Below are 27,900 nucleotides of genomic sequence, written 5' to 3'. Positions count from 1 at the left end.
GGCAAGCTAAGCCGCTGGCTGGTATTAAGTGTGCCAGCAATGGCATAACCAAAGAATCATGTGGTTTGGAGGATTCATTTACACCTTTAACTGTGCTTCCACTGAGCTTATATTTGGAGTTCTCAGAGGCTCTGAGTCTTTTTGGTTCCATTTTTAACTCAGCTTTTGAAAGACGTGCTTTAACTGTACTCTATGAGGTCACCTCATTAATGTTTGTGGCGTTTTAATGCTGCACTGGAAATTTATTAGCCATCAGAAAACCAAGAAATAACTCATAAATTGTAAGCCATCTAACCCAGGTGAATAACAGGTCTAGAAAACTCACAGCAATGGCATAACGGGTGATGCCGTCCTTTTCGCTGTCCTCAATGGCTTGTTGGAGATCCACACTGTCATGTGACTCTCCATCAGTTATCACTATCATCACCTTCTTGGCACCGCGTCGACCTCCTTGTTTGAAAGCTTGTGAGCTGTGAGAACACGTTTGATATGTTTCGGTAAAATAAATTACAGAATGAGGAGAAAGAGGAGTGAAGTAGTGCTGCTTATTGAGTACTAATAAATTAGTACTAATAAATAGTACTAATGAAGAAACTGTACCGTGCTACATTGATGCCAAGAGCTGTGTTGGTCTCCTCTCCACCGCGTTGGTTGATATTGTGTGCTCTTTTCACCACTTCCTCCACAGATTTGTAGTCGCTGAGTTTGAATTCATGGACTACCTTCTCACCATACTGAACGACTCCAACCTGTCCAAAGAAACACAATGAAAATCATCTATCACAATTAACAAGAACTCTGTATTCTTGCAGTTAAATGCAAACCACAAACTTATGAACATATCGCATGTACAGTAAAAAGCTTTTGTATGCATTAAGTATTTATTTAAAGGCCCCATATTGTAGAAAGTCAGGTTAAAAAAATTTTTTTACTATCATAAAGCAGGTCTAGATGTTGTGAAATGATGTGAAAGTATCAAAATGCTCACTCCACAGAGAAACACACAAAACACATTCAGAAACTGTGCCTTAAATGAGCTGTCAAGACTTCCTGACTTCACAGTCACTGTCCTCAGTTGTGCCCCTAGCATGGCCCACCCACAGCTACTGTCAGGAAGGCTACAATCTATTACCAGTGGTCAAATAACACTCAAATAACAGCCAATCATAAAATGGGTCTTAATATTAATGAAGAGATGAAACACAACCTCCAAAGAGAAGCGTGACAGAGAAGATGTAAAACTCTATTGAAATGTTTTTAAATACAGTATACTTTCTTATGGATATCAAATTTTAAAATAAAACATTAGAAAAGTGTAAAATATGAGACCTTTAAAAGTTATCCAACAAGGAACATCTACAACACACCTGTATTTGACCTGGTCCAATATAGAACTTCTGAAGAATGTTGATGAGAAAAGCCTGCACTTCATACCAGGGGTAGATGGAGTTTGAGCCATCCAGCACGATCACTATGTCCATATAGGTCTCACATCCTGAAAAGCATTTAAAGATGAGACTTAATCATGAGAGTACACAGGAACAAAAACAGATGTTCGTAAATGAGAATAAAAATCCCCTGCTGTGACTAAAAATGATCCGTTAATGTTTGTCAGACAGTAAAGATACTTTGAGGCTTACTCTGAAAGGCAGGGGCAATCGTTCTGGAGAACTTGAAGCTTGCATTGACTCTGGAGCAAATGCCAGTGCTGTAGTAAGAGCTGCCACACTCATAGGACCATAGCGGCCCACAGGCCTGAAAGATAGAAGAAAGCATTTATAGAAGCAACAATATTTAACTCAGTATATAACAAAAAGTTTGGTTCACACTCTCAGAGAACATCCTTAGGGACTTGCTCAAAAGGTTCTGCAACAACAGACCGATAAATTATGTTATAAATCAAGAAGACTCAATTAATGTTAAAAACATTCTCACCACAAAACTGTTGTCTTTAGGATTAGATGTGAGAGTCATACCCAGCCTCATCTTGTCCTTTCGCTCCGACACATTGGTCAGAGATATCCTTCCTTGAGGGAAAATAAATGTGAGGATCTTGGATACACATACTCATATATACATGAATACATGCACTATCCTTCAGAGACCAAACGGGCTTCTAGCCATCTGGGACTTTGGTTTGTTATTGCTGTCTGAGCAGCCAAATCATCGTCTACATCCTCAGCTCTAAACGTTCACTCGACAACGTTCTTGTGCCTACCTAACAGATGTGCAACCCATATGAAGAAGCATGTGGTGAGATGTGTGGTATAACACACGTGGAAATGAACATAAACCATTTTAAAAAAAAATAGTAAAATGTGGAATGATTGGTATGGTACCCACACTTCTGTCTCACACATGTCACTGTGATGTTTACTGAGGCACAAAAGCAGACATATAAACACATAATAATACACGCATACACATTCATGCAGATGTTGCACATTCCTCACTGTAACTGCTACTGTATGTCATGAATGTTGTGATTTTCTGGTGGTGTTTTGCGATACTATACCTAAGTTGAGCTTGGAGCAACCATTGCCATTGGTTCGTCTGTTTAGTGAGCATTTATAAACATCTCCTGTCTGGTAAGGGCCATTCATTTCATACGGGGCACCAACTAATAACCTGCAAAAAGACAAAATCCAAATGTTAGAATCACTTAAAACACCTTTAAATATTAAAGTGTGCTTCACACAAGGTCTGAGTTATTATTTATCCAGTTATTTATATCAGCTCACTAGTGATAGGTGAGCAGAACTGACAACTTTTGTTCTATTTAAGAATATGTCTTTGTCTGGCATCTAATTCTCTGAGGGCATATGACTGCGACTGTTAACATCAGTGAGCTGCACAAAAACACTGGGCTGACATGGAAGATTTTAAACCTTTATTTATCCAGGGAGGTTAACTAAGCGTGTTTAATCATGTCCAGCAGCACTTCACTTCACTTTCATAAACAGTTCCACAGTCACACCCAGTAGCTGGTGAGTACAACCAGTCATCTCTGGCAAGGCATATCCTGAAGATATAGCCGTCTTTACTGAACATTTACATGGAAATTATTTTGCAAAATATGCAGAAACACACATATCTCGCAACATACTGCATAGTACACATGTGCACCATTTATACCATCATTATGCCAGCCAGGTTCACTGCTAAAAGCTCATAACCTCTGCAAATGAGCACTAAATACAAAGTGCCACTGAGGTTGATGGGAATATCATTCGTTTTGCAGATATCTGAAGCTCTGATTTGTTGCATGATCATAAAAGGTGGATGGATAAGTTCAGCGAATGCGCCCTGTTGCTATAGATTCAAAATACAGAACAATGTTGCCAGGTGGCAGTTGCAGCACTGGCAATTGCATGTTGTGTCAAAGCACCATAAGTATTGGAATTACATTTTGTGGCACAAGATGAATAGTCATGAAATCACTAAAATTATTACAATTTATCCTGAGGTGTGTAGACCAAATATCATGATTCATCCAGCAGTTGTCGAAAATCACAAATCACAGCTTCATGGTGGTGCTTGAGGAAATGTCAAGAGATCACCAAAGCCAGCAGGCTTGATCTTCCGGGAATCATGAAAGTCTGCACAATATTTCATGGCAATCCAACCAATATGTGCTGAGACAGAGACAGTCAGTGTGGTCTCACACCAGTAACATCACAAAAAAGTTGTCGCTCCTGATTGTAAATATACTGATCAGGTAGAAAAGCAGTATATAAATGTTAGTTGTTGGTGCAAGGTGCCTTGCTGTAGGATGCCCTTACAGTATAAGGAGTTGTATTAGCTCTCTAAACCACAATTGCTACTATGATGCTCTCATTGGCAACTCTGAGGGAAAAAATTATTTGATTTCATGAGAGCTGAGTTTGTCATAGACCACCACAGGATTTAGATTTCCTTAAAGCGCAGTATTGAGTGCTGGACATTTCATTCACATGACGTATTCTTCGTGAGGAGTCAGTCCTACACTTGACTTAACAGTGGGTTTCCTGTGAGGGGTCAGTGCGGTCTCGTAAATGTCACTAAAAGGTTTTAGATGGCTTGATGTGATGGAGAATATAAAATTGTCTGGCGTGTTTACTTCAGGACTGATGGAGGGCATTAAACCCTTAAGGGAGCGATAATTCAAATGTATGTCAGAGATAAGAACTCTTTGTGTGAACCAAAAAGGAGGTTAAAGCTGTTGTATTCATTATTGATGTTCTCCATGAAAGTCCTTCAGGGTTTCATCTTGTGATGTGTGTCTGTTTATCAAATAGCTACTTTTTTCTACATCTCAGCACTGTACGGGAGTCACAAGGTTCACTATCCTGTGGCCTCAAGTTTTAACATATCACAACAGATAACATGACACAGCAGGACTGCCCCCAGCTTCTCGTATACAGTTCATACAGTGCAGCCCATATGTCCATTATCAAACCTGCCTTGTAGATACAACATCAGCAGTAAAGAATATAGATCACGGCTATAAACAGTAGATGTTTTGCAGCTGTATCTTCTAGGATCTATCTAGGAGACTAAAAAGACCTAAAATAGAATTCAAGAAAAAAGGGAGTACTGAGCAAATTGGGCTTGTAATGATTCCTATTACCACACAAAACATGGCAGTGATTTAAAGAGTTTTGTAACAGGCAAAGAATGGATGAAGAACTTTGGATAAGTGCTGCCTCTTTCTTCCAGTTTACAATCCTAAATTTCCAATGCTAAAGATAATGAGGGACCAGTAGTGGGTGTGTTTTCAGTGATAATACACTGAAAAGATCAGAGTGCCGAAGAAGAATGTGGCCTAAAAGTACCTTTAGATGACATTAGGAAAAGTTACTTTTGACACAACAAAAACTGTACTGGAACCATTACCTGGCAATGACTCGGTAGTTAATGATAAATTTTGTTTTTTTGGTATTGATACTATTCACTAATGTCAAACCCGTATGCCAAAGTATTCATTGGCAAGTTGTATTCAAAACTAATGACATTCCAGGAACACCTATAATAAATATAGTAGGACATCTAGGAATTTAAACAACTATGCAGTCCAAGTGAAAAGCATCGGGCAAAAGAGCAGTTCCCAGTTCAGTGGTGCCCCAAAGGAAAGACACTCGACACCACTTTATGGCAAAAGCAGACCATGGCCAACCTCCTGCATGGTCTTCGAGGTCAAAGTCTAACAATTAAGGAAAGACTGATCTTTGACTTATTTCTAGGTCAGGCTCACGATGCCCCAGAGTTTCAAAACTGTTTCAAATACCAGAGAAAACATTTTGGTAATAGTTGAAATGACATGTTAGCAGAACCTTATAATTGTGTAAGGGTAGCATGACATAATATGATGTGCATGCTTTCAGTGGAAAATCAAAAGGTCTTTTAGGGATTATAATAATACTGTTGCAGAATTTTAAGCTTGATATAATTTACAAACCCATTCTTTCAAATACAGAGACTATATTCATCACAGCACAGACACTGATGACTGGACAAAAAGATAAGAGTGGACAGTTAATCAGAAGAAGAGGGCTCATTTCTTCATTCTTTCTTCATAATATCGTCTTTCTTCCTGCAAGATAGTCGTATGAATGTAGCCTGAAAAGGAATCCATACTTTGTACTCGACAAAAACTTTTCAATGATTCAGCTCAAATGTCAATTCGATTCATCTTCCTGTGCTATAAAAGCTAAAATCTTGCAATGTGCTGTAAACCATAGTTGTTCAATCGAATTAGGACACTGAATCATTAAGTTCATCTTGTCCTTTTTATATGCTGTTTTACCCCCACAGCTCTAAAAACTCATACATAAAGTACGTTATTGTTTTTTAAGTAAATAAAAACAGTAAAAAGATGATGAAGTGTTCTAGAAAATGGCAGTTTGAACATCATTACATTGTTTATTAAATACTTATATTTATGTGCATTCTTCTTTCGTCTCCTATTGCCGCATTTGTATGTGTTGACCTTGGTCACTGCATACTGCAATTCATCACCAGACTCTCTATGGCCCCACAGGGATTATTAAAGTTGCACAGATTAAAAACTGAATCAATAATGCAATGGCAACAAGACTGTGTGATACAAGATGCTCCAGAACAGAAGTGGGCCTTGTGGTGAAATTGTTTGTTTGCTTCCAAACAGAATGAGTATGTTTTTCGATATCATGTGGCATTCCATCTTTATTTGTGAATTTTGCTTCGGGCAGCTGTACGTGTGATGCAAGATATATTCACATAAACATAAAATTTACCACCAGTTATAATTTGACATTTAACAGCAGCTGAGAACAAGAGGAAATGTTGGTCAAACAGTCCATCACTGCACATCAAAGATCAACTCATATGGAAGTAAGCTTCAGTGTTATTGCTCCTGAAGCCAACATTTAAAGTCTCACAGACTCTGGAAGTCATTTCACCACAGTGGCTCCAGCAGTGCTCATATTTTCATAGCTATTAATATCAGGATTATTACTTCAGTTATTGCCATTCCTTGGCAAGACGAGACACTGTTGCACAAGTTCAGGTCAGGATACAGCTACCTTGATGAAAAGAGGCCATTGTTGCCTTTAACTTGGACGGCGGCCTCGGGACCTCCTGAATTTCACCAGAAGCTGTTCAAACAATCCTGTTCCAGAGCTCATTAGGGTCGAATGCTACCCTTGGTGCATCATCACTGCAGGAATGGTAATGACACTGAAAGAAATAACTTGACCCAAAATGAATGCGTGGACATTTTCTACCATGGTTACCGGGGAATACAGGATTTTGGGGTTTTGAGGAAGCGCCATCTCCAAGCCCAGGCTGTCATTAATGTGGTAATGTTTTTCATATTTGGAAGGAAAAGATGTATACGCTGTGAAAACCACATCCATGCCCCAAACATGAGTGTGCTACTCCAATGTCACGCTTGCTCATCACATTCCATTTGTCTACATTAACAGGATATGTGTTCTTTTGTTAATACTGTCTCATAAATTGCAGGAATTGTAATGGTCACATAATCATTTTCCAAGACATTTATTTAGTGTCTCTGCTTCACTTGAGGGCATTATCCAGACTATGACAGGGTAAACAGACATATGAGAAGTTTGCAAGCACATGCTGGTTGCTCATTGCCCAACAAAGGTCTTTTTCAACTCGAACACTGAGCTGTCTTTATTTAAATTTAATATATATTTTTAGCCATGCAAGCGGTGTGGCAATGAAAAGCAATGTCAGTTGGTCGGTTCACCACTTTCCAACCCAGACTGAGACATCTTGAGCCATAAAATAGAGTGTATTAAATTTGTACAGACGTTTACTGTCTCAACGGGGTGAATCCTGCTGCTTTTGATGATTCATTGGCGTTTTCTCCAACACCACCAGCAGGTCAAACTTCAAAAACATATACAGTATATCTCAACACCTACATGGATTTCCAAATTAAATTTTTTGTACAGATATTCAAGGTGCCAGAGGATGAAACGTAATGACTTTTGTGAATCTCTGATCTCTAGCATCATTTGACATTTGTTTGACAACTGGCGGATGAAAGGCCATAACTTTAGTAATCCCTTCATGACATTAATATTTCAATTTGGCGAATATTTATTATTATCAAGTACCTCCATAACCAATGGCATTCCCATTTAGTTAAGTTGTAACATTACCCACCCAGGTAAATGTTACCTACCACAAATCAACATTTTAAAAAGGTCCAGTCTGTGAGATTTAAGGCAGAAATGTGCATAAATATGTCGGAAAATGCGATATAATATGTGTAACTATGTTTTCATACTGTGCAATCACCTGAAAATAAAACTTGGTGTGTTTTTGTTACCTGAGAATGGTTCCTTTTATATCCCACACACCGGTCCTTTAACGTTGTCATTGTAAGCAGGTTGGCGTGGCATTTAGCTCAAAGCACCATTGTGTCAAATACAATGGCACAGATGTGCAAGCTTTTCAGTAGTCTTGTTTTCACTGTTTTTATCTAGTATCTATCTTCTAAACAGTGGAAAATACTTGATGCTGATAAAATAAATAATACTATCACATGACTGTGAGTGTTGTTTCAAACTAAATAGATCGATTTCTCTTTTCCTACCTCGCTCAGGAGGCATATAAACACTTTTCTTTGCAGCTTTTCAAACGACCCAAATAAAAGGAACACTATTTGAGGCAAGTGGTGAAAGACTTCACAGACTCCCTGTAGTTCTTTGTGGTGTGCTACCCGTAACTGAGCTAAGGAGTAAAGGTCAGGTCTCCATTGAGGAGACCTGGTACAACTGTAGAAAAATAAACAGTGGAAATAGAAAGTGGGAGGCGAGAGTGGGATGCAGGTCCGTGTATCTCATCAGATTTAAAGACCCAAGCTCTTTGCCAATTGGAAGTGATGTGGCCTCTTCTCGGCTCCCCAAAGAGCATCTGCTCTGGCAGAGTGTTTAAAGCACCATAATGCAATATGGACTCAGTAGACACGTGAGGAAATGAGACATTCTTGACACGGCGACCTTTCCTCGACTCGGTAGCTCAATCAGCAGTCAAGGACAGAAACTGTCAACAGACCTGACAAAGATGTCTCAACTTCTTGCGGTCAAATATGGTGTAAATATTGATTTGCAAAATATTGTTGTTTATACCACATGCTTGGCTCAAAAATTTTAATGAAAGAATATCTTACACACACATACTGTTTTAATATCTCGGATTGATGAAAACTCTTGTAAATAACTTGTCTAACAAACATTATTTTCTTAATTGGTGAACAAAGAAAGCCTTCTGAATTCAGCTGCCTGCCTGTCTTACTTCAGGTTCGGGTCATAAAAAGCTTCTCTTACAGAGTCACTTTCCAGCTGTGATCCTGCTCCAATCCAAATACGGAGCTGAGGGTTTTCAGGAATCACTCTGGAAAAGTTGACAGCACTGCTGTCTAGCACAAATGCTCATGGGCAACATCAGTAATTTAAAATCTCTTGAAAAACTTGAGGTGAAACCACTTGAAGTGGAAGGAAAGCAGAGGTTAGAAAGTTAAAAAAGCAGAAATGTCCAGAGACAGCGTAGACTCCCCACTGCCATGTTTAATATATAAGTATCACTCAAAAAGGGTTTTCTAATTGACTTATGCGAGTGTGGAGACACATTTGTAAATGCAGTGAATACAAGCAGTCTCACAGGCTTGGATAAACACACAGATTCTGCAGAAATGGCCTCCCTGAAGTGCTGACACTTGGTGAGCACATGTTGCTGTCTGAAACTTCAAAGATGCATTTTCATCTGCTCAAAACTGCAGATTTTTGTGTCTTAATCTGTAGTGATCATTGCCTCAACACATTCATCTTGTTGAAAGCTCTTAGAAGACACACTTGAAAATGAGAGACATGTTGAAGTCATTACTTGTAACTCAGATAACACTCTACAAGAAAGCATCACTCATCTGGATCTGGTACCAACGAGGGAAAGCAAATAAAGTAACGTTCAGTTAAGTACAATTTTGAGCATCTCCATTGTATGTTGCTTTATACTTCTACTTCAGAACATTTCAGAGTGAATTTCTGTTGTACTCCACAAATATCTCAACCAATAGTTACTATCTTCTTTGCAGATTAACATTTTACTTGAGACATCGGAATAAATTATTTGATATACCAGTCTATAACAGTACATTTACTTTTTGCTTTTTACTTTTGATAAAGGGTGAATGCTCAAATCTCTTTAGAGAGATTTACTACTACTATAAAAATAATCAGATCTTGTTGACACTCACAACAGCATTATGTTTGACCAGTTATAACACATGTAAGCCTTTCACCCTCAGTAACACAGTAATTTCACATCTCTTTCAGCTCTGGAAACATTCTTTAGTCCAGCTGAGAGCTGTCTGGGATTGCGCATTTCTCACAGACACAAACAAATATACAGACTGACTCGCTTGAGTTTGTGCATGCAGCTGTGTTCACATACCCACACCTACGCACTGAGCTACATTGACTTATCAGTCCTTTAAAACTAAACACCACTGGATGACGAACATATCTATCACAACCGAGGTGTAAAAAGTGTAAGACTCAGCGCTGCGGGTCACAGCAGTGTACTGAATATCTACAATATTCATGCAATATTTATAACATTAACAGGAGATATTTAAAGAAATGTGTCTTTTCGTGCGTCATTCAGAAGACTTTCCAGAACATGCATATTCCTCCTGCACAATGACAATTTTGTTGGTTATAAGTAAAGACATTTTTATACAACATGACTGATCATCTAATAAAGATGTCAAAATCCCAGTCCCAGCTCCAGTTGTCTGGATGCTGTTTGCGCAGTCTGTGCTGCACTATTTTTACCTCATTCTCAGACATTTACCTCAGTCGAAACAGTGTCTCTGGTGACCTTTATTCTACACAAATCAGCCTCATCGGACATTTTCCATTATGTTAGACATGGTTGGCTAACAGCTGCTCAGAATCATGAAGGGTTTGATGTTAGAGAACAATCGACAGAGTTGCTGACATATGCGCCTTCTGGCGAAAGGAAGACTTTGACTTCTGTGGGCTGGCAGCTCTTGCTGGTTTGTCACTTCACTCTCCAAGTGCTCCAAGAATGTCACTGTCCCTTCCTGTATACTAAGAACAGACGGTTTCACTCCTTAACGCCTAAACTAAACCTTAAAGTTGGGGAAATGTTTCCTTTCCCTTCCACCAGTCCATAATAACCTTGTAATTCCAGTGGAACATTTAGCCTGTGATGGGAGACTTTGGCCAAACTATTGGCTGTTCTACAAATGCAGATTCTATAAAATCAGATGGCAAAAGCTTGATGGAAAATTCTGACAAATTTCCAACACATCCTTTCTCCTATAATGGCGCTACCTCCAGAGCTTTGAGCTCATTATGTTTGATGCCATGGCACTCATATCGATGATTGGCAAAGAGGCAAACAGTAACTTTGTGGGGGGGCTGTGGTGTATGTGTGTGGTGGTGTGGTGGTACTGGCCTTTCTTGCTATTAGATGGCGTTGTATCTATGCTTGAATATTTTCTGATTTCTCACCCATGTGTGGTTTCAACTGAAGATCTTTTAAACTTTTTTGTTGGGGACAATGTTTAGCTGTAGATTCACTGTGTTCCTTGGATCAATTCACTCATTAATTACAGTGCCTATGTTCATTAAAATGAAGGAACATGTAACAGTGAAACAATGTAGCTTAATTATGTTTTTTTTAATAGTTTTGGACAGCCATGGCTTGGCTCAGATGCCCTTTTAGACTTTGGCTATACAGACATTGTTAGTAGGATCAATTTGCTGTTGGTTTTGGTCTTTTCATGGGATTTCTGACGATAGAAAAAAAGAGAGAGAGACCAGACATTCTTTAACTAACACAGGCCTAAGCCTCAGCCAGACTTGAACCTGTGCCTGATTCTAACCTTAACACTAAAGCCAACTCTAACCCTCTGAAGAAGAAAAAAAATGGCTAAACTGCCATCATTTCCCAAAAATGTCTCACTCTCATGGTCTGAAACTGCTCTGGGGCTCAAGATATAAATACACAAGCATCTACACACACTCACACACACATAGTGTGTAATCTATATTTCAATCATTTTACTTGGTTGGTGGTGAGGCTATCAGCAGACATCTCATCAGAATACAGTGATTTCACTACAAGTACAATATTCTAAAGCGTCTTTATATGAATACAATACTCTCTCTTTTTTCACAAACACATACATATGACACTCCAGCCCACAGGCTGCCTGAAGGTCACAGAGGATGAATAACTTGCTCAGAGGAATAGTAAAAACAACCAGCATGGGACAGTAAGCTCGGTTTGGTATTTACGACATGTGCATGGTCAAGTCCTGTGTTTGCAGTGCAGCACTTAGTGTAACAGTGTTGCTGCAGCGATAATTAGATTAGATGCAAGTAACAGTGTTTATGTTACACATTTGCGAATCAGAATACTCCGGCCTCCTCCAACCATCTAAAGACATGCACTTGATAGGTTAATTGGTGACTCTAAATTGGCCATAGGTGTGAATGTGAGTGTGAATGGTTGTTTGTCTCTATGTGTTCAGTGTCCAGGGTGTACCCGCTTCTCACCATAGGCCAGCTTGGATAGCCCAAATTCCCAAAACACATTTTGCCTCTGAGGGCTTTACAAGTGAGCTCCAGCGACCCTAGTGAGGATAAGTGCTTGTCATTAATGGCCTTCCAAAGAAACGAAAATGAAAAGGATTCTACTGAACTATCACCCCTATTGTTAAGGATTGTTTACTTTCTAGTTTGATAACCGCCAGCTGGACACGATTTACCCAGTACAGTCTGCATTAAGTTAAAGTTTGTTTAAAGTTAAATATTGAACAGAAAATAAGAAATTAGAAATGAGAAAATGAAAAGTCCAGGTTGAGTCGCGGATGTACTCGACATGGAGTTTACATTGTGAGGAAGGACTTTTATGGCTCTAGACAGTTAGCACAGTAAGAACTGTTGCATAGCTTTCACAAGGTAAACAGCAGAGTACCATCAATAGTCACTTGTTTTATTGGCCAATGCAGCACTTTTCCAAATGACACTACTGTACATTGTGTCTGTGCAATGGTCCTATTTAACACAATGATAGGTCTGCATTTTAATTTAACTTTCATGGTTAAACCAAGGTTGAATGCTGGAAGGAGACAGGATGCCAACCATGGTCAGGAATTGATGTCACATGCATTGTAAACCAAACATCCTATCAAAAAAATCTACTTAGAGGTCGCACAACTGCAAGAGGTCGCTCATCAGGAAATTGTAAACAAAGGTTGTTGTGTTTAAACATGCTATCATTTTTCTTCCGAAGCCGGTCTGGAATCCATTAACATAAAAAAAAGACATACAATTCAAATATATATAAACAGACTACACTAATGATTTACGCACACACACACACAGAAGCACAACTGGAACTCGGCATGGTGCTTGCACAATTGCTTGCTTGCAACCAGACAGTTTGGGGATGCCAGAAACTAATCCTGGCCACCACACGGTGCCAGTTGGCCTAATAATAGCGTGCATAAGGAGTCCGTTTGTGCTATGAGGTAATATGATGAATGTGAGGTATCCAGCTCAGGACTGGTTTGTTTTGCAAACATAAATTAATGGGAGGAAACTTTGCACACCGCAGGAGAGGTACTGTAGATCACTATCTTTCTGGGGAAAAAAATCTTTCTGCCGAGTTGGACCATCTGTCAGTGCTGTATGTTTTACAGGCATAATGTACTTGACCTCTTATTCTTATAAAATAAATTCTGTCAGTTTTACAGAACCTAAAAATGCAATATCACAATAAGAGGTACTGATATTGTATGTCATGAAACTGTAATTCAAGTAATTATTGTGGTTTTTGGAAGTCCTAAAAATGTCAATACAGCAGTTTTTCTAGTCATGAGAAACTAAAAAGTATATTGGAAAGCAGCAACGGGGCTCCTGCACAATGCTGTAAACTTAAAGTTGTTGTTGTTACAGATAGTGAAATCAGACAGAAACAAAGTTTTATTTGTTTCATGATGAATATAGAGATTGACGATCTTTAAAATTATTGTTTTTTGAAGAACACAACGTTTCCCAAGAATAATCCACAGACATCAAATCTCTGTAGTACTTTACAGGTGCAAAGGATCAACAGGCTATAATACTTTGCATAGCAGGAGTGTGTAAATCATATCATATCAAGTCCCTTACCACTTTTCTCCTCCAGCTGCCACGTGCTGCTGAACAGTGTATCCAAACTGGGCTTGTTTGGGGCCTTTGATGATCCTGTGTCTTTTTGTGTCGATATTGAAGCAGTCATGGAATCCTTGAAAAAGAAAAAGACAGATCATAAAAGAACAGCTTTACATATCTGAACATTCGTGACCTAGTTTCTAGTTTAGCATCAAGGTATACAGAACATCTAGTTTCCAGTGCTACGTGGTCGTATCTCAGCAGTTTTATGGATGCCTGGACATTGATTACACCTCAGCATCTGGACTAACAGCAACAAACAGCTGCATACTAGCCTTACTCATCCTCGAAATAATCCCTACTCTCTCATGTCTGTCTCTCTGTCTCTCCTAGCGTCAGTCTAAACACAGACCTTATGGAAACAAATATATAAGCACTGCACACCAGCTGAGCTGTCGGTCATATTTGACTGGCGTTCTTCCATCAGACATTTGCGGACTCAGAGGGCTTTTGGTTAGGCAGCATAGTATCAACATGACCACCTACATGACCAACGTTTTACTTCCATAAGAACTCTTTGACAGGCACCAATCTGGCATACCTCATCACAGCATTTAAGAGGCCTAAGTCAAAGACGTAAAATATGGGCTTTACATTTCTGTGGTGAGGGAGGCAAAATCTCCTGCACTATATAAGTACATTATATCTTTCAAATGCAATTATAAGATTGGTAAAGAATCTCAGAAGTAAGTTTTGTTTTCATATTGCAGCTAATAGATGGTGAACTGTAACCTCACAAACAGTAAGAGGGTAAGAAGGAAAAGTTGCCATGGGACCTGATCAAAGCAACTCTGTTTTCCCGATCATGTACTTAAATTACTCTCACATCTTTAGACAGCTTACCAGGTGGTAGAAAAGAGCAGTGGATGTCTGCTCTCAATTAAAATACCAGTCAGGGAAGGTATTTTTCTGATTTTGTATGTCACCAAGTTACCCATTATGGCTAATTAATGGTGACAGCATCATTTGGCTTTTCTTTGGCACATGTGAAGGGGAAAAAACATAACCAACTTCCTCTCAATCCATCTCTCTCCATTTATCTGTCTTCTACCTAATCTCCTGCTGACCTTCATTTCACCAGTTGCCAAAAATATCTTAACTGTATCTGTTACTCCATTGATGTTTCAGCCACTGTAAGGTCAAAGATCATGTTGACCTTCACACTAGAGCTCATTGATACTCTAAATCCCAAAATATACAAACTTAGATTTGAAACTATTGTATTTCAGAGGCAAAAAGATGCGTCAAGTAAAGAAAGCAGAAGGAAAAGTTAAGCAAACTTTATGCTTAATGAGACACAGAGGTTTATTTTATAGTTAAAGATCATTGCCTAAAAAATAAAGAGTTCTCTCACAGTTTGAGCTGCACAGCTGAGCTATGAGCACAAATGCCTCTGAATTTTAAACACCACAAACTCCCCCACTTCTAACATCTCTGCGGCTCTTGTACACACACTGTCAGGCTTATTCAGACCCTCGCCCTAACGCTAAATGACCCCACTCACGACTCCCTCTCCATCTGTGGGGCTCTGGGGTCACGTCAAGTTATGTGAGCCTTTTTTCTCTGCAAGGGGAAATTCAGTTAAATGTAAACAACAAGGTGGAGGAATGCTCAACAAAGTTGGAAAACACGTAAAATTCAAATTAACCCGCAATTAAGGACAGCTGAGGTCAAATTCAAGACAGTACAGAGGATTCTTTCATATTGCTGTGAAACAGTTTTTCATTTGCTTCTATTTGCAGCCATTAAACTGACTCTTCACATCTGACAAATATAAAGAGATATAATAAGGAGACTCTTGTTATTTATACTTGCACTATCATTAAGTAATAGTCTCTAGGGTCTCTTAATATGAATGCTCTTGACCTGATATTGGTGCTATGTTATCCAATAACCTATTACTTGTGAGTATAGCATCTGTTTTCACTTTTATCCCAATGATACTCATCTGCATTGCCAAGATAAATCAAAATGTCCAAGTTGCCCACATTACATAACTGTCTGGTTGATGTCAAGGACTGTATGTCCTAAAACTTACCAGAAATTACAATATGTACTATTCTGCCTCTGGGAAAACTACAGCTGAGTCCTGTCAACACACCTCACAGGAGCTGCTTGTTTTTCTTGGCAAACCGTAAAAAAAAAGAATTGGTTTGTCACTGTTTGTCAGATGGACATGAAAACATACCAACACTTTGATAGATGAAGTAAGCAAAAATTAACAAATGCACCTGACAATTTCTGTAATTGACAATACAACAATTACATCCACTTTATGCAGTGATTGGCCAGCTGTGCAGTGGTGATAAAAGAAGCAAGGTTTGAACTCTCTCAAGCTTTCGTATTGAAACACTTCGGAGGTCTCCCAGGAGCTGCAACAATATCCCCATATTCAAACCATTATTGTGTCATCCTCTCTGTGACAGCTGGCTTTTCATCCAGCCTTTGAGTGTGGCCATTCAGAAGAGCTATAAATACTTCTGGCTTCCGACATGGTTGGACAACACTTTGTGAGGATTTCTTCTTTTCTAGTACAGAAAGAACTTGTCCGTGTCTGTGTATATTTGTTCAGGTCAACCTCTGACTGATCTGAATACTCATTTGAAACTCGGAAGCCTCCCTCCAGTTTCTCATTGTTCCTCTTCCTGTTTCTGTACATTTATGGAACAGATTCATAAAGCCTGGAAATACGCGCAAATTTGCATCCAATCACAATCTTTACATTGACGTGGTAAGTATTTGTGCTGCTTCTAAAATGTAGGAACTTTTATTAGAACACAAATAACCAAGGGCAAAGCTTTTGGTTATCTAACAGATTTACAGTTCATGAGAACTATATCACCGTGACAGCAGGATGATGAACCTCACTTGCACTTCACTTTAGAAATCAAGCATAAGGTGCTCCATCTCAAAATGATCTATCAGTATTTATATGTTATACGAATACGATGTTACCTTTTAGACAAGATAGCAGCACAGTTGTTGGCACTCTAAATGCAGAGGATTGGTTACATGTTGAGCAGCTGTTTCTTGAAGAAAAGCCAAATGTGAAGAGGTTACATTCCTTAAATTTAGGAGAGTCAAGAGGTTGTCTAAACAAATAGGAAACACATAGGAAACCAAATACCCCAGTGGTCTTTATCTACTTAACTTAAAATGGGAAATTTGGGCGTGTGTCAACACCATCACACCACAATTTTACCACAGAACATTATGTGAGTAGGGTGACAGCCGCAGACTGAATAAGTCAGTCATTTTTCACATCTGTCAAGTGACCAGCAGCACATCACAGCTTTATTGGCACAACCATAGACCACTTGTTCTTTTTCATGAAAACCTCCATTTAAACAAATGGCCACCTCTGCCATGCAGACTTTTCTTGTAAATATTGACACATTCTCCACATCGCTCATTTCCTGTCAAATGAATGGTTCACATATTCAGCTGGTGTTTGATCCTGATGCCAAACATCCTATGAAAGTTTCTGTTTATCTATAAACATAAAAGGGGTGACTGGAAATAGATTGTTGGAAACAGAAAGGTGACTGAAAAATAAATAAAAATCAGAAAGTAACTCTTGATAGTGCAGCATAAATCATTTTACAAATGAAGGGCAACCAGCTGAATCATTTTGAAGCCTCTCCATGATTGCATACGCTAACAGCTGTGGTAGCTGATTTAATGCTAAGATGGCTTTTAAAAAGTGAAAAAAATTTCCCAAGATGCAAGATTAAAGTCTGGTTGAAGTCTGACCAAGCAATGAGTGAAAGCTTTGACAGAGACAAGGAAAAGTGTCAGGGTGAAAGCTTGATAATGGTGATCCAGTTTCCATTTCAAGCTACAAATGTGGCAGAGCAATTTAATATTCCCAGTAATATCAGCAGCTTCTAACACAAAGTCTGAGTCTTGCAGAGTTTCCTGTGTACCGGCTTCCATGCCCAGATAAATAAACCTCAGGCCGGTGGCTGCCGGTGTGACCCACATCAACCCGGTGCTGCTTTTGGCCCAACACCAAGCTGCAGGAGCTCCATCACAGACTCACTGATATAGAGCAGAAGTGCTGGTGTGTTGTGCAAACTGTTGGCTTGGAGACATCGATATCAGACATGCATGATAAGTTGATATAAAAAGGTTTTAGATTTATGATAACACATCATGATGTTTCCGCTTCTCGACAGCTTTCCAGTCTATGTTAGAAATCAAGTCTGGTATGTGTATGTGAGTGTATAAATACCACATTATCACTGCGTCTGACTGGCATTATTGGGCCAGTAGCGTTTGAATAAATATGAGAAGTCTGCCCATAAATTAAATCTCAAAAGCAACAGAACGTAGTGTTTTTTCCATTGATCCATTCTGGCCTTCCATTACAATGGTTTTCTCTGGCAGGATTCTTCACAGTTGACAATATACTTTCAAACATTTTGGCACCTTATATCGCGATAGCCCCACGCCAACGAAAATACTGTGGGAGGTACGGGGTATCTAAAACCAGATGTTCCCGATCCACAACAGCCAACTGGGCACTGCTTAACAAGCTGTTAACCCTCTGAGCCAACAAAAGGCCCTGCAGGGATTCAAACCAAATCTCTAGTGCAGCGCAATGCAGGATCAGCTATCATACACAACTGCTGTACATGACAGTCGGGACATCTGCAGATTGAGTAAGCAGTGAGTGTGTATCTTATTCAGAAGTAGATCATTAATTGTTTTTGGCTTCTGCAATATTAACTAACTGGAACACTAAATCTTCAACAGACTATAAATATAAATGTTGTAAAATAAAACCACTCTTGATTAATGAGCAGGTATTTTCACAAGTTATAGTACTTCAAACAATAAATTACTTTCAGAATTCATTTTGATGATGACATATTAAATATTAAATACCTTCAGGTAGTTGCTACCAACATACTGCATTTAGTCTCAGTAAATGCTGACAGACAGGATTAACAATTGAAAAAGGCAAAGTATGAAGGGAACTTGATTAGGTTCCTCACCAAATTATAATCATCTGATTCTTGGACCAACTATAGTCAATCAGGAAATCTGACAAAGAAAATAACAAAGATGTGTGAAACATAACTTCCTCCCAATTTTCGTTGGTAGAGGTACAGTAAATAACTGGGATTGCTCAAGGTCTCAAAAGGTTTTTTCAAACTTTTTGCTTGAAAAATGTTTTATGCAAAATGTGTCCATTCAAATTATGCACAAGGACATTTTACACACAGCTTAGGTCAACCGTTAACACACTAATTAACATTTCTTTACATTAATTAATGTGTAAAATAAAGGGGCTCACATAAACCAGTCAAAAATGATACATTTCTAGAGTAAGGAAACTGTCCTCACAAGACGAACAACCCCAAAATGACAGATTTACGTCTAGTGACAAAGCCCTCTAGAGGCCGTAGGAATTCAGTCTTGTTTGCTGATGTCAAAGAAGGAAGATGGGTGACAGTATAATAGTGCCACAAAGTCCTCATAGGGAAGTGGTGGGGAGATCACAGTTCATTTCCTGCATCCTACTAACAGGCAACTTTGGTTTCTTGCAACATCTGTGGAACCAAAACCAAGATATTTTTGTAACAATAGTGCTGTTCCATATAAAACTGATTTATCTTTCCAGTAATAATTTGTTACAGTTATGGAAGACACGACAAATTACATCACCCTGACAATAAGGGCATAGACAAACAAAAGTAGCAACTGGCTGATAAAGACAGAGGAACATCAAGCTGCTAAAGAGCCACATATTTTTTCATGCCAAAATAATTACTCCAATCTTGAACTAATATTGCTCCAAGTTATCCATGGCAACTGTGTATGGTGATACTGTGCAAGCACTGAGTGTCTGTTGTCTCCTGATCTGGAGTACTGACCTCTAGTGACAAAAAACTGTAAATGTTCATTAACGACCATTAAATCAATAAATATTAAAAGGTCCAATGTGTAGGATTTACTGACATCTAGCAGTTAGGCTGCAGACTGCAACCAACTGAACACCACCTGGCTCACCTTTCCCTTCGAAGCATGTAGGAGAAACTGTGAGGAAAAACCTTGCAACTTGAGAAAAATGTGAAAGGCCCCATATAGAGCCAGTGTTCTAGGCTACTGTCGAAACATGGCAGTTAAGGTAGCAAAAACACAATCTTTGATCTTCTTTTCTGGTGATTATATACTAATGAAAACAATAGTTCTAAATATTATATTTAATTTCAGCCAGTAGATCCTCCTGAATGTTACACACTGGCCCCACTATGGCATAACTTTACTCAGAAGCTGAAAGAGTTAAAAGGATGCTGATGCAAACTCACTCGCCTCATTTCCCTTTGGGAAGTGGCCATGATATGATTGCTACCAGGCAATGAGCAAGACCAGCCTAGAAGTTTATCTATTAAGAAAATAATTGACTTGGCCTCCACTTAATTAATGTCAGGACACCTCGGTACTATTATTTACTTAATCCATCTAGAATCTGGCACACTGCAAGTTTTGCAATTTGGTGGCCCTCCAGTAATAGCTAATTTAGCATGTGAGTAATTGATTGGCATTGGCATTCTCATTCATTCATTGTAATTTGCAGTGCACTTTTCATCCCCTGCATCAAAATAAAAATTGTTTGTGGGAACTCATCAAGACAGCTGGAACATCTCTGCATGGAGTGGCCACATTGAACCTCTATTAAAAAGGAGGAAATTCACTCTCTCCTGCTGGAATAATGCTGACGAGGACAAAACTGTATGTATGCAAAGAGGATGATGTTCTATCACGGAAAAAATTTAAATGTGGGTTTGATTTAGAAGTGTACTTATGTCAAATGGTAGTTTCTTAGGCAAATGGCACCCACTGTTTCCATCTCACATTGATGTGTCATCTACGTCTACGTGAGATGGCCCTACTTATCTGGATGGTGTCACTGGTCCAAAAGCCCCAGGAATCCACAAACATCAGACTGAAATGCAGCCTCTTTATTATTTCCCACACCACAGCCAGCATGAAGTCTTTCTCCACAGACTCCAGCTACAAGGTCAGTGTCTCCCCCACTGTGGCATCAGTCCAAAACGTATTTCCAACAGATACCAAAATCAAACTAAATATTTACAAGAAAGATTTCCTCAACTCCACTCCTTAGTTTTAAAATTATTTACCCAATGTCTCAATCAAAGATTAATGATTTTCTCTTGTAAAATTCCTTTCTTTAACCTCAGGGTGATGCAACATAGCAGAAACACTGTGAATAGTGCTTTATTGTTGAAAAAGATAATGTTAAATGTACAGCCAGTATTTTATGGAAACGTTGGCCACTGCACAGTGTGTTTAAACAATGTGGTTACAGTTCACAGTGTACTGAGCTCAAAACCAATACAGAGACCCCTACTGTGGCACTGCATCACTTGCTTGAGGTTCTACAGTATATTTAAAAGCCACAGTAGGTTTGATTAGCTTGTGGCAATTTATTTATGTGATTCGTGTTAAATGTTTAGCTTCTGAGAAACAGACATGCTGTATACATATGTTTTTGGTGTCACTCTGTCTTTCCCTTTGTTTCCTGTCTAGATGTGTTACTGCTATAGTAATTTCACTGGTAATTGACCACAGTTCTGGGTGAGCACCAATAACTCTGCTTATGCTGGAAACTTGACTGTGCAAAGATAGCATCAACTTTTATTTTAGAGAACAAGCCAATGAGACTCAGAGCACCTCTGTAGACCTGAGGGTCAAGGTGTCACATCACTATGTCATTCACACAAGCAGCCGTTCATTCACTTAAGATATTCATAAATACAAAACATTTGTACACATTTGGATTTTTAATAAGGGACTTTAAATCTTAAAATACCAACAAAAACGTTGTCTAATATAGCTTGCTGAAAACCTTTAAAAGCAGCAGTCTCAAAGTTTCCAGTTACTGTTGGAACGAGTCAAAGTATAACTAACAATTAGAGTGCCGTTAATATAACTGCAGAGCTACATGAAGAAAGGAAGAAGGTCAGATTTATAACACAGGCATGTAAGGAAGCATACAGTTCACACACACCCACACACATACACTTAAAACTGACAACACGTAACTCACAATACCACACATACATAAACACCTTTCACTCACCTAACTGCTGGCTGCAGATCCAGAGCAGGAGGAAGCAGTAGTACTCCATATGTTTGCCGGTGCAAGCGTGCATGTGTTTGTGTTGAGTGTGTGTATGTGTGTGTGTGTGTGTGTGTGATGCCTGCTGTGAGTGTGTATGTGGTGGGCTGAGGCAAAGAGACCCAGTGGCAGGCACAGTTAAAGATCCCACTCTGATTGACTCTAAGTCTAAGTTAAAGCGCTGCCTATATCTTGGGGAAGTAGGAGGGGACTGAAGAAGGAGAAGAAGAGGAGGTCCATTCTGAGCAGGCAGGACGACTCTGTCTCTCACACACTCATTCAGCTCAGTTTGACTGGGTGGACACTCTTAAATGGGTCATCTTTGGACAAGGTTTTTTATAGTGGAGGTTTCTGTGGTGGCTACTTATGATGACATGCATGTTAAGGGAATGAGGTTTTGAGCTGTTCAGGAAAATTAAAAAACATGTTAATGTGGAACAAATTAAATACAAATCAGGGTCAAGTTGTAAACTTTGGTTGTACACATAAGAGAAAAGTCTGATATTTACTAACTACAGCTTGGAAAACAGCAGAAAGTCTTTTGATACAGCATGAAATAACCAGCTGAAAGGCATCGAGAGGAACATACACAAGCAGATACGAGGCATAACAGTACTATGATCCCATCCCCAAAGATATTTCAACAACTCTAAAGAAATATACAGTAGATCAGTAACACGGCAAACTTTTTCTCATTACACGCCTAAAACGTCTTCTGTCAGACTCAAGCTATGCACCACAAATGCTATCATCATGGCACAACCACAAACTAACCAGCGTATTAACAGTGGAACGCAAATGTGGGGTTTGTATGTTACCTCATACCCTTGCAGTTGAACCAACCAGTTGTAACTACTGAACATATAATGATCCCATTTATATGATAGACATAGTTTGTGTGCATTACTCTTCTGAAATCCATTTGTGGCCACCTGGTAGATCTCCAATTTACTGCTTAACCACTGTATGTCACATAAATGCACATCTTTCTTTACATAGTCCTTATTTTCAGTTTGCTTTGGAGAGTTTTACATAAACAATGGCTGAGACTGTTTGAATAGACACCTGCGTTCTCAAACTCTTATACAATACAGTAGCTATGCAGAGAAATGTTTTTATGGTACTTCAACATATGAAACAGTTTTCTGATGTACGTAAAAATCTATTTCAGATGTGTGGCTACTGATACAAAGCTATGGTATTTGTGTTTGTTGAATCAATTAAATTATTTTGTGTGTATTATACAAACATTAATACTACAAGAAGAGTGCTATTAGTGCTCTTAGTAATAGCAGTGGTCATATTGCTCTATTTTATGGGACATGCAGCGCCGGTTCTGGCTACATTTGCGCCAAGTGCAAGTGCTATGTGAATAAAATACTACTTAAAGCTGGTACAATCAATCTTTTTATATTCAAAGTGACTGTGACTGAAATGTGTGTATTGTAAAAGGTGGAAGCGACAGACCTACCCACGCATCTCTATTGTTCTGATTCACTTTCACCTCTCTCATCAGCATTGTTTTCAGCTGAAGGATGCCTGTTTTTACAGAGACAAATATCTGTTCCCTGCAACAAAAAAAAAGCTCTCAAAATCTACTGAGCTATGGTCAACATAGTGGAATCAGAGGAAAATATTGCACTGGGAACTGGACTTAAACTGCTCTGTAACTGCTGGATGTGCAAATAAGCAATTGCTTTCTAATAATCTAATAAAAAGTGTTGTGTGCAACTTGTTCTGCTGCTAAAAAAACAATTGTTGAAGGTTTAATGTGCTTTATGTGTGTGCTTAATTTGGGGGAACTATTTTGGATACAGTGTAAAGCACTGTTCCAATAACTCAATTATATTTTGATGTATCCATTGGGAGATGAGCTCCATAATCAGTTGGCAATATAACTTCTCAGCTAAGCCATTGTTATTTAGATGTTGATGCTGGTGGAATTGTAAAAGATGGTGGTTGTTGTTTCCACCAGCATCAGAAAGCTGGAGCAGGATGCTCGTTGATTGTGTATATTTATTAGTGGTTGGCTACTGTGTGGGTATCTTGGATGAAGGTACGCTTTATTGGATGAAGTGAACCAGGAATGTGTTGTGTCTTTGATTTTTTTATGTCAGAATGACAAAATACACTACAGTTCACTAGGAAAATGTACTGTACGAGCCAAGAGGTAAGCCTTGCAGGGAGTGATGAATGAGGAAGTTAGGGAGTAAGAATAAGTTGCCTTCAAAAGTAGGCGTCTTGCACATCTTTCCATGAGTATCTCAACAGACAGGCGGTCAAACAGCCCTTGTGAGACTGTGAAATGTCTGTGAAACTCATCAGGGAGGTTATCCGTAATGAGTTTGTCACATATCCAAATCTGATATCCATCCTGTGAGCAGCTGTCTATCTGAAAATCTCTCAAACTAACAAATATACATCTTTGGCTCCACCAGTCACTTCCTCTTGGTTTGCAATCACAAACCCCCTTTTCTTCTCTACACAGAGTAACCACAGATCACAGAAATCAAGCCAGTGTTTGTGCTTTAAACAACTTATGATAACTGAGCTTTCAAAAACAAGAAAGAAGCAAGACTTGCTTTCACTGAAAGTGCTTAAAAGATCATTGGATTTTTTTCTCCTTCATCACGTCTTCCCAGCAGACTGCTGGCCCCCTTGTTTCATTCAAGGCAGGAAATTAAGCCCTGTGCCTACTGCGGGTGCCTGAAAAAGTTCACATAGCACCGCAGATGTAAATATCAATGGGCAGGGTTCCTGAAGTGAGTTACTGCATTGGGCGTGCGAAAGTAAGTGATACTCCATGGCTGGATACAGTACAAATGTCTGCGTTTGACCTTTGGACTTTTCCTCCGTCTTAAACTATAAAAACATCAACACGACACTGACATTATATTGGTTTAAAGCAAAAGGATGTCCACGGGGTGTACCAATTCCTCAGACAGACTAACAATGACAATATAACAAGGAAATGATTTAAAAGGGAGCATTCCTTGCCCATCAAACTGTGGCAGAATAAAACATTCCCAAATTGGAGGGGAAATCAAGAAGTTGTAGGGGGTTTGGCAGTCATTATAACCTAAAAATTTCTCCATAAACATGAAAAGTTTCATAACAATAATTGCTTCATCCAGTATTGTGGGTACAAACTCATACCTCAAGAATCTCCCCCTGTCAAGCGTGTAAGACAAATGATAGATCGGAGAGGAACCTACAATTAAGATTAAGGTCTGGTGCTCTGAATGAAGGCAGTTAAGAAGTGGCCTCTTTTTGTCAATGTTTCAGGACCAACGGGGGGTAGTGAGCAATTCTCCCCAATGCTCTGTTGCTAACCTAAATTGCCATGTAGATATTTAGCTCACTGTCAATAAGGGAGGCCTGGGATTAGGTGGGCCAAGACTAAACGCAGTGTGAAAATTGGGTTTTGAAATCCTATTCTTTTACCTCCTCCAGTTCCCAGTGTGAGTTGCAGCCAGGAATCAATGCTGAACAGGAGCTGCACTTACCTCACCTTTTCAGGGCCCTCTCTAACACCATACCACAACTGCAAGAAATTACCTCAATCACCCCAGGATTATCTGTTTGTGTGCGATATATGGCTGTCTCCTCAGGCTAGAGCGGGAGCTTTGGCCAAACACAGAACAAGGCCTCTGGGATCAGACATAAAGGAGAAAATAGCCAATCTCCATCAGAGTTCAGGCTGGGGTGCGTGCCTCATGTTGAGATCCAGCATCTATCACCGATCATAATGTTGTCACGTTCGGGACCTCCAAGTTAACTCTCTGGGGATTTCATTAAACTGTTTTTGAATTGCTTCTTTCTGAGGCATCATGACTTAAGCATTATTTCAACAGCAAAACTACAGGTTTCTGAAGGGCTGTGTCAATTCTGAAAGCTATAATTAAATCTGACTGTTTCTCAATTTATTTCAGGTTTTCTACAATTTTATTCATGACTAAGCAGGCTGTGAAGTTTCATTTAGAAAGTTTTGAAAAAAAAAAAACTCACTCAAACAAAAGCTGTTTATATTTTTCAGGAAGCTCCTTTTAATATGCACAAATTTGGAGCCAATAGGGGGGGCTGGAAAAACTTAAAACCAAACTCACAAATACACAACAAATACACACTTCCTCCAATGCTTTACTGCTAACCAAAATTGCCATGCCTCGGGTAAGGGGGACTAGAGGCGAACTAAACAGAGTCTGAAATAGATTAAGTCACTTTTATACATATTTTTCTCTGCACAGACACAAATACAAACAATGATGTCTATGACCATTCCTTAGAGCTAAAGAAAGCACTTTCCCCAACCCTAAATCTGCCAGTAATCAATGCTATGCAGAAAGCCTTTGATTTTAAATCCAAGCAGACACAAAGACTTTTCAGTTTTGTTGTGAACTGAGAAAAAAACAATCTCTCTTTTCTGTTTCATATGTCCCTCTCTGCCTCAGAAGATGGACTTCCCCACAAGTGTATCAACTCTAAAGCAACAAAACAATGTGACTAAGTGTTCACTCTGACTCAAAAGTTGAATCATCTGGGAGGTCAGATTCAGAAGCTCAGGAGCCTGAAGCCTCCACCATCTATTGATATTGATACATCTACTGATATGTTTCATATGTAGTCCTAATACCCACAGTCCCAGAACCTGGTGTCAGAAGTCATATCCAGTTCTCTGTTCCTGCTGTAGATATTTCTTGGAAATTGTTCTTCAAACATTCAGCTGTACATGCTGAAGCTTATTGCCCGTGGAGATGTTACTTTCCACAAATCACAGCCAAGTAAGGCAGGGGTGGCATAAAACAATGAATGGATTTTTAGAGCAACAGAGCACACACTCAAAAGTTCTCCAAGGAGCTTTTTGAAACACGTTGCTGTTCCAGAAGCAAGTTTTTTGGCCTTGTATCATCTGCTGTGAGGACTGCAGGGAGCGATCACGGCATAGTTCCAGCAAGTAGCCCTGCATAAAACATTAACCTGGAGAAAGTGTTGGGAGGTCATAGCAGGAAGTTCTTGCAGAGCTCTGTCAAGGATTATGTGCTGTAAAATACATGAACCAAACAAGACGCCATGTATTACCCACATAGAAAACCTTGTGTCATTTGTCAGTTCAAAAGCACACGTTAACATTTCTGTATTCTGCTGTAATTGGATATCTGGTGTACATGTATTATCACTCATTAAACATGAAAACAGGCTGACTAGACAAATGTTCTGAGATGGAAAATCTCAGATCTCATATTTAAGCAAAAGCCAGGACCACCAGGAAGAGGAGGTTTTCAAGGCCAGGGACGTGGGGGGGAATGCTGGCGGCAGCAGAATCGGTGTCGTGCCAGAACCGGAGCTGGGTGAGTGGGCACTGTAACCTGGCTTAGCAGCCTCTATTGGCATTACTGCAAGGAAGAGAGTTTGCCTATTAGCAAAGCATAGAAGAAATACACATGTACAACTGTCCATATTTATGACAGAGGTGTTGCACTCTGAAACTGAGGGCACTAAATCAAAAATATACTGAATGTTGCTTTAATCCAATAATGAGTATGGCAGCATTTTAATGTTGGAGGAACAACTTGCATACATGTTTAAATGTTATATAATCCGTAACAATAGAATCTTTTTACAATCTCAGGTCTTTTGTTCCACCAAATGTATTAAATCATCTTTCAGGAATGAGAGGAGATGGTCAACCAACGTTGAGGCAATAAAAATCAAAGCAATGCGAGCAGATTTGGATTTGGAGAGCTTGAATGACAGAATGCAGGCTGAGAGGAATTCAGTGGTTTTTAGGCTGCCACGCAGAAACCCTGTTACTTTACAGAATGCAGACTGATTTTTAAATGTTTTTTGGGGTTTATAGTGTATTTTTAAGCCTTTTTTCTGTTACTGTATGTTGTGAGTATGCATGTGACATAAGAAGATTCCTTTGTTGTAGGAAAATGATGCGTATACCTATAAGCAAAATTATACTGCAATGAGTAAATAAATATAGCAAGGATTTTCTGT

The 27,900-nt window shown here is 39.2% G+C and overlaps 1 protein-coding gene across 6 annotated transcripts in view; it reads right to left on the bottom strand.

The window, feature by feature from the left end:
• Window positions 1–27,900, bottom strand: part of itga11a (integrin, alpha 11a) — a 67,573-nt gene that overhangs the window by 28,628 nt on the left and 11,045 nt on the right. For 4 of the 6 annotated variants that reach the window (XM_027281060.1, XM_027281062.1, XM_027281063.1 and 1 more), the window contains 7 exons: window positions 13,704–13,818; window positions 2,516–2,628; window positions 1,936–2,027; window positions 1,641–1,755; window positions 1,368–1,495; window positions 601–749; window positions 326–470 (listed from right to left, as the gene is read on the bottom strand). In XM_027281060.1, the coding sequence (XP_027136861.1) occupies window positions 326–470; window positions 601–749; window positions 1,368–1,495; window positions 1,641–1,755; window positions 1,936–2,027; window positions 2,516–2,628; window positions 13,704–13,818 (857 nt within the window). Of the gene's footprint in view, window positions 1–325; window positions 471–600; window positions 750–1,367; window positions 1,496–1,640; window positions 1,756–1,935; window positions 2,028–2,515; window positions 2,629–13,703; window positions 13,819–21,858; window positions 22,059–27,900 lie in introns of those variants that run through there. The other 2 variants (XR_003462703.1, XM_010732734.3) reach the window with 1 other exon arrangement.

This window comes from Larimichthys crocea, chromosome VIII, assembly GCF_000972845.2.
Source record: "Larimichthys crocea isolate SSNF chromosome VIII, L_crocea_2.0, whole genome shotgun sequence".
NCBI lineage: Eukaryota > Metazoa > Chordata > Actinopteri > Sciaenidae > Larimichthys > Larimichthys crocea.
This window is presented reverse-complemented; position numbering and strand designations above follow the sequence as displayed.